Genomic DNA, 7827 nt, shown 5'->3' with positions numbered 1-7827 from the left:
CTGCTGGACTTTGGCTCAAGGATGCCTTTGAGTGGTGTACTTGTGGATGCGAGGTGTGCGAAGGTGCTAGCTGGTCTGCTGAGTGTTCTGAACTGCCCATACAAAGCGACCGTCACAGACTGTGTGTCTCAGTCCTTCGTCTCATGAATAGAGGAATAACTATCTTCCATCATAATGGTTTGCTGTGAAAATATTGCATTTAAAACCCTGTGAAGTTCTTCCTTGATACTGCTGTAGCTGGGGAAGTATTGAACACAACAAGACAAAAGGAAGCCTCATCATTTTCACAATCACACGTAAGACACACTACATCTGCTGCCATCAGTGCCTGTCCTAAGCATGACACCCTACATGCAAAGCCACTGGCTTCAACGGAAGTGCTCCTCACTAGTCCCAGCTTTGGCCCAGGCTCTGGGATTTCAAGCATTACTTGCACTGTGAGTGGATGGCATTACTAATAGGGCAGACTGCCTGGCAAGGAGGAATAACAATAAAAAATAACAATAAAAAGGTGAATCGGTTATTGCTTAAGAGCCTCAATTATAAGACACAAATTGTTCCACCCCAACCTGGTACCCTGTCACCATCTGTGGCCAAAACACCTTGAATGCCTCAAAAGAGGCTAAAAACCAAGATGAAGATATATCTCAAAAAGGGGGAAAAATATGCCTCCTGGCCCTGGCCAATAGAAACACCCTGCAAACTGTGGATTGTGGTGACCGTGAAACACCAACATATCAGTACACAGGGACTCCTGAGCCTTGTGGGCCTACCTCCAGAAATCCGCATGGCTCTTTCGCCGTTACTCCACCTTCAAGCCAAAAAACCCCTAAGTTTCTTGATTCCATTAACTTGTTCGAAAACTTTCAGAATTTCACTCCCTGTATGGTCAGAAGGGACTGTTACGGATTGTAAGTGCATTTTGACCCATACTGTCTTGACTTTATTAGTTCTAGTTGCTCTTTGGGTGCTTATTCCCTGCTCTCTTACGCATTTTTTTTAAAAAAATAAAGTACTTTGTATGACCACACTCAAATAGTTTCAGTCAAGCCGTGTTACAATGGATGAAGAAAAACTAGACAGCTACAAAGGGAGGCAAAGATGATCTGATGTGACTACCATGCAAGAAGAAACTAAATAGATTAAGACAACATGGGGAACATGGAGAAAAGGTGATAGAGGATATGTGACAGACATCTACACAACTGTCACTGTGTGAAGACAGTGACTATGAGTCTTTTTACACTGTTTCTCCAGATTAGGAGGCAACAATGAAATTATCAGACAACAGAAGCATAATTACTTTTTCTGTATTGGATAAATTGCAGAAGTCTTCTGTAAATTGTGGCAGTGGTGAAAAATAAAAAAAAGACTCAAAAGGATTAGTTGAACAGTGGAAGATGTTTACAAATATCTGCTGAACATGGCAGACCCACAGCAAGCTCTGGCTCCGAAAATCCCCAAACTTCTGATTATTGGAAGCTGGGAGGACAGAGACTCTCATGCTCTTTTCCTCTTACACACTCAGTACCGCCATGGTCAGATTAAAGTTAGTGGGCTAGACAGACCTTCATCAAACTCACTACAGCCATTCTCCTGCTTGTTTTTCTTTTCATGTAGCTAAATAATCTGCTATTTATTTTAAATTTTCTAAGCATAGCCCAGCTCAATTAAAAAGTGAGTGGCCAAAAGCCTAAGACAGTATTCCTTTGTTAATAAAAACACTACTTCTTACGCTTGGAGAGACTGATCCTATTCAGGGCAGTCTGCAGATTTTCTTGGCCTTTTTGGAGTGCTCAATGGAATGCAAATGCTGGACCATATTTTCACTTTTGATTTAAAGTAATTCTTCCCTTCTTTCACACTCACACCCTTGACCTTTCAGTTCAGTCAATTTACTAATTATCTTCCTCTCTTTCTTGAGGTCTGTCTTACTAAATTCAAAGTCTGTATTATGAGTCTACCTTTGTCAACACGAACTCAATGAAGACATAATTGCTCAGTCTAAGATTGCTATTTACAAGTAGTTCCTCTAAAACCATCTACTTGATAAACTAAATGTCAGTTAGTATTGCCTCTTGTTGGTGCCACCATTTATGGCTGGGCTTGCATTTAAAGCAGATGACAGATGGGGGAAGGAGAGGAGAAAAGGGAGAGAGATTTATGGGTTGGAAAATTAAAACTAATAAACCAATAGCAATGAAAAGAGTATTTATTAATGTTAATACTACTAATAATAGAAATAAAAATATACAAAACCAATATTGAGCTTCCCAATGATGGTCAGGGAATTGCAAGCCGTGGTGGCTCGCACTGCTGTCGCAGCAAGGTGGACACCAAAATGTCCCAGACTGGACACTGCAGCTGAAAGAAACCTGATTCAGGAATGCACGGATCAGGATCGGAGGCAGGAGAATGAGCAGGGTCCCACAGGGATGCCGGCCATGAAAGAAGAAGGGCTGACCTCCATGATCCCTTAGCTTTATACTGAGTATGACATGGATGGGACGGAATACCTTGTTGGTCAGTTTTTGGTCACCTGTCCCGTCCACACTCTTCAGCAGGTGCAACCCTTTTATGCCTTTTTGCATGTGGACCATAAGAAAGCCAGCAGTGACGTTGGTTCCCACAGGAATAAGTATAAACATGGGCCTTTCTGCATACCAATCCCACTGTTAATTTAGTAACAACTATAAACATCAAGTGTTACCAATTCTGAAAGCAGACACTGTCTGAAAAACATGTAGCCAGCTTCAGAGTGCAGTTACCTAGAAGAAACTTAACTGAAGGAAAATCTACTGAAAGGAGAAATGGTCCTGTTTTAGCCAAACCAGGACAGTCGGTTATTTGACGAAAAAATCTGGTTATCAGGTCTCCTCCCGGCTTCCTATTTAAAGCTATTTTTATTAGTTACCTGAACCTCACCTCCAGAAGGCTGGTGGTACAGATGGAGAGAATTTTTCTGGACATGAAAACCCCTAGTTAAACATGGTCTTGTATTCCCTGAGCCATCTGATGGTCATAATGAAAATCTTACCAGTACTTCTTCCCTCTTAGCTGGGAATGTAAAGATTCCTCTGATGGCCTGAGCTCTCATTTCCATGAGTAACCTCTCCAGCTCAACACTGTCCTCCTCCTTTTCCATACAGAGCAATCTTAAATCATTTGTTCCAAATAGAAGAAAAATCTATTCATCTTTTTGTAACTCCCACCTAGATCCTCTTCACACTCAATTCCAAACCTTCTTTGTTCCCAGCACACATTCTGCCTTTTCTTCTATAATATGCCTAGATCATCCTCTACTGAGGACACAAACATGCCTCTTCCCAGTGTCAGAGCTGCCATCTCCTTGCTCTCTCTCATTTCACACCAACTTTCCCTCCCTCTTAAATGCCCCTTTCTTTTGTTTCTGTCAAATGTCATTATATATTAATTTCCTTGGAGCAGCTTTCCTCCTCTTTTCCCTGGCCACAGTTATCACAATTCCGCTTGCCTTGTCCTCACCTTCTAGCTCAGCAAGACTATTTCTCAATTGTATTTTTCATTTGCTAGCTGGTCCTTTCCTCTACCTGCATCCGCTGGTCACAGTTTTTCATGGATCACAGAAGAAACTGTCTCTCGAACTGTCTTATATCAAAGGCAATAGCAACCATATACGGATGCTAGGCACTCTGCATCTCCTGTATGAGACCATCTTTATTGTCTCTGCATTTCTCCACTGCTGCCATATCCCTAATACTAAAAAAGGCAAGAGGGAGAAAGAAAAAAAAAACCACAAATGAAAGTAGCTATCTGCAAGTTCTGCCCAATCAAACTGCCCCCCAAATGCCAATACAGGTGCTTGTTTCTTGACCTGTTCATTGCTTCCACCTCTATTGATTTACATCAGCACAGCCACAGTGTGTCCACAGCAGCAGAGCAGGAACGCAATACCAACTCAGCAGCAAGCACCAACAAAGAGGCAAGAATAGCGGACAGCAGTTCCTTCAATTGGTGCAATTGCCCCCAGGAGAGAACATCCACCAGCGTACTTTGCCTTCCTCCTGGGAGTAAACACTGCTTGCTCCCTATGGGCTGTTCTCAAGTTTTGAGAGTCATCCTCAAGATGATTTACACCAGTCTGGACACATGACAAGCAATTTCAAATAATACTGACACTACTTATGAGTAATGATGTCACATCATCTCCTGTACATGCCTGAACTGAGCATCTATCAACTGTTTCTTTGGTGCTCGGCACACTTCCTGTGGCAGCAGAACAACAGACCATTAACAGCATTCTGGCATTTTCTGGTGGCAACATCTGCCTTTATGACTTGGGGTTCACTCTAAACGCCTGTATGCGTAGTTTGGCTCCATAACTAGCTTAAGTCCCAATGATTTCTTTTTACATCTTCTTTTAGGAAACTGTGCCTATGCTCCATGTCAACAAATTGTTTCTCTGTTTTTCTGACAAAATATTTCCTTTCTAAATATCATCTCTACTCCGTTTTTTCCATGTCCATGTTTTTTCCTTGAATCTGCAGCTTAAAATCTTCTTGGTTCCCTCTAACTAAACCAACAGCCTGTGTGCAATACAACTGAGACAGGCACAGCAGGAGAGACAAGTGAGAGCTGGGGAAGACTGGAGAGTGTGTATGGACATCAAAGAAATAGTACATTTTCTTTAAGAATTGGTAGCATATCTTTTATGCAGCTTAAGCTACATCATTAATATACCAAAGGAGTATCTAAATCAGGAAAAAAAATTGCCATAAACAGTTAATTTGATAGCAAAGTGGTAATTACCTTTCTCGAACAAACTCTGCCATTTCTTTCTGCATTTGTTTCCCTTTAAGTTGCTTTTGAAGAAGAATTTCAAATCCCGACACTGTATTGTTCCCTTGCGAATCCTTCTTATCAGCCTGGAAGGAAAAAGGAAGTTCAACAAAAAGATATGGGGATCAAAAACACAGACATGCAGTTCCCAGCAGCAATCGCCCAAGGATTCCGAGGGACAGGCAGCAGTGGTGTCCAAAGAACCCTCTTCTGATAACAGCTGATGGTCGCAGCACCTCAGCCCCTCTCAGATGAATAATCCAACACTTTCTCTTTCCTCCTCCTCTTATTCCTCTTTTTTTATTAAAAAAAGGAAGTTTTACAGTTAGCTTTAGCTAGCATAAGACTATGTTGAGGCCAAAGCAGCAGCCTTGCCTTCCCTTCTGTCCATGGCCTTTCATACCTGATAACACCCCTGGGCTGGCTCTGGCAAACATGAGCCCTGATGGTTCCCCCTGCAAAGAGAAGGGATCCTGGAGCCAGCACAAGGGAACTGCTGGGGGAAAGGGGAGGACACTGCTGCTCCTTCCAGGGGTAACGCAGACCTAATGAACTTTAATAGACTGTCAAGTTCAACCCTGATTTGCACTCAGAAAACTACAGCCTGTCTGCACAGATCTGCTGTAAAGGAGAGTAAAACAGCAACTTGTTCAACAGATCATCGCCATACGTCCCATCTTTCACTGTTTCCTACACAGCCCTTTCTATTCTTTGCTCCATTGACTTCAGGGATGCTACAAGGACCAACAGCCTTTTCTCTCTCTCCTCCCTCTGTTTTTCTCTACTTCAGAATTTCATTTCCTACCCTCTTCAAACAAACAGGCCCGGAGAATGCTTCCCTAAGGACTACAGATTTTGCTCCAGTACCCTGGGTGCTGCACACTTGCACAAAGAAAAATGCCACATTAATCAAAGCGTCAGACTTGTAGGATGCCACATGAGGCACCGGGTAGCTGAGACAACGGGAGGAGTGGAGTTGATTGAAGAAGGAGGGTGAGTCATGGGCAGACCATGAGTGACAAGGCCAAACAAGAGGAAAGTCCTGGGAGTGGAGCTATGGGAGGATAAAAGTTTGCAGAAAAAAGGCAGCTTTAAGTGGAGTTTCACTGAGAGTAAGATGTGATCAAACCTAAGGAGTCAAGCAGTGATCGAGTCTAAATGGAAAGAACCAAGCAGGGCAGCAACTCCTGTAAGACACATGCAAAAAATAAGCCTATATACCATTAATGATTTCTTGCTCACTGGGATCAGATGACTGGAAGAAACTTTGATGATCTGCTAACGTGACCATTTGCAAGTACCTTAGTGTATTTTAGCAAGTTACTGCCATTAATCCTCACACCAACGCTGAGTACACATGAGGGGAAGTGCTGCTGTGCCTCCAACAGCTACACTTTTTTGTAAGTGAGACTCTTTTTTTTTTTTTTTAAATGGAAATGCTTCAGTAACTGATAACACATGTGAAATTCATAAGATCTTCATTGTTGAGGTAGTATTCCCCCCACCCCCCAAAAACCAGTTTTCCAGTGGAATATTTTTTCTATCAGCTCCATACTTGAAGGACTACTGTATCATTTTAATCTGATTTCAGGATCCTGAAAGCGGAGCTAAGCACAAGAGGGCATGCACAGAAACACAACCACTGTGGACATCCCGTGCTGAAGGCTGCATTAAAACTACCCAATTTAAGAGCTACTAATGGGCCTGTCCTTCACAAACCTCATCCTTTAAAAAAGTAATTTATCATCTGGCCTCCAAAATACCCCATGTGAGTGAATTTTACAATTTAACATAAAGTTTGTAACTATCTGTTTTTAATGTGATATCCCCCTGCTTCTTTGTGCCTCCCTAGCTCTCGTGCTCTGGGAAACACTGAAATAATATTCCCTGTCAGTCACCTCACTATCCCCCCTCCAGCTGCACAGCTCTTTTGGCTGATGTATTTTCAGATGTGTAATTTGTCCTACATCCTGCCCATTTTCTGACCAAAGACATGTCCTGACAGCTGACCTTGCCTTTCTGGAAACTCTTCTGATAATCACCCACATCTCAGACCGGTTAGATGGTTTCCATCTGATCTTCACTGGCGTTCTCAGTCTCCCTGGTGTTGCTCTAATGCACTGCATTTCAGCCCAAATTCTCATTTACCTGGTACCACAAATCAAGCTGTTTGTTTCACTTTTTCAGAAGATCAGGAGCTGCAATATGGCATGTGGCTGGCTGCCTACTTACCCAGAAATAATCACAGTAGCTCCACTCCGAAGGTTTCAGCAACTGCTGCTCTGGCATTATGTCAGGATGGGGGAAAGTCACACAGTTTATCTGTTAAAAAAAGCAAAAGGGAGTTAGAAGGTAATGAAATTTAGCTGTTGATGAGAAATATGCAAATGAAAGGTTATATACATGCACTTCCAATCAAAAAATCCACAGTGAATGTATGTCAGTGAAGAACAATTGGTTGCTGCATGGAAACAGCAGCTAAGTATTCCCAGAAAGCTCCTCTGAGCAAGCAGGAGTGTCAGCTCAGAGGAAAACAAACACCCATTTCACATGAGGAAAACCTGCCTGATTTGGAAAGCGCCATACAGGGAGTTCTCCTAGATCTCTAACAAACTGCGTTAAAAATCCTGATGGGAAAAAACATGAGCATGCCCTGAACACAAGAAATACCATGAGCAGCAGAGAGCACTGAAGGCACTATCAGTGTATCTCATCAGACATTCTTGGCTGTTAGTCTCTTACAGGATTACAAAAAAAAGGTGTTATTTTTCCAGTGCACAGCCCTTCCAGCTATCCCAGAAAGCTTTGTAGATGAAAGTGATGCTCCCTGCAAAAAGGAACAGGGGCTCTCTAAAGTCAGCTAGCCTTCAGCACGCAAAAAACACAGCAATTTGTGAGACAGGACTCATCACACAGTCATTAAACAAAGGCATAAAAAAGTACAAGTGCTCATTACATTATCACAGCAGAAAATGTAGCCTAATAAAAGCACAGTGGAAGCGAAAAGTG

General features: G+C 42.4%; 1 protein-coding gene across 1 annotated transcript in view; it reads right to left on the bottom strand.

Annotated features, from left to right (window-relative positions):
* LOC104168448 (growth arrest-specific protein 7-like) overlaps positions 1 to 7140 on the bottom strand; it is a gene marked incomplete at both ends in the record, with an annotated part of 12275 nt that extends 5135 nt beyond the window's left edge. Inside the window, 2 exons of the mRNA XM_009709037.1 lie at positions 4789 to 4904; positions 7051 to 7140. Of these exons, the coding sequence (XP_009707339.1) occupies positions 4789 to 4904; positions 7051 to 7140 (206 nt within the window). The remainder of the gene's footprint in view (positions 1 to 4788; positions 4905 to 7050) is intronic.
* Positions 7141 to 7827: the final 687 nt, after the last annotated feature.

The sequence above is a fragment of the Cariama cristata genome, unplaced genomic scaffold (genome assembly GCF_000690535.1).
Source record: "Cariama cristata isolate BGI_N322 unplaced genomic scaffold, ASM69053v1 scaffold18481, whole genome shotgun sequence".
Taxonomy (NCBI): Eukaryota; Metazoa; Chordata; class Aves; order Cariamiformes; family Cariamidae; genus Cariama; species Cariama cristata.
This window is presented reverse-complemented; position numbering and strand designations above follow the sequence as displayed.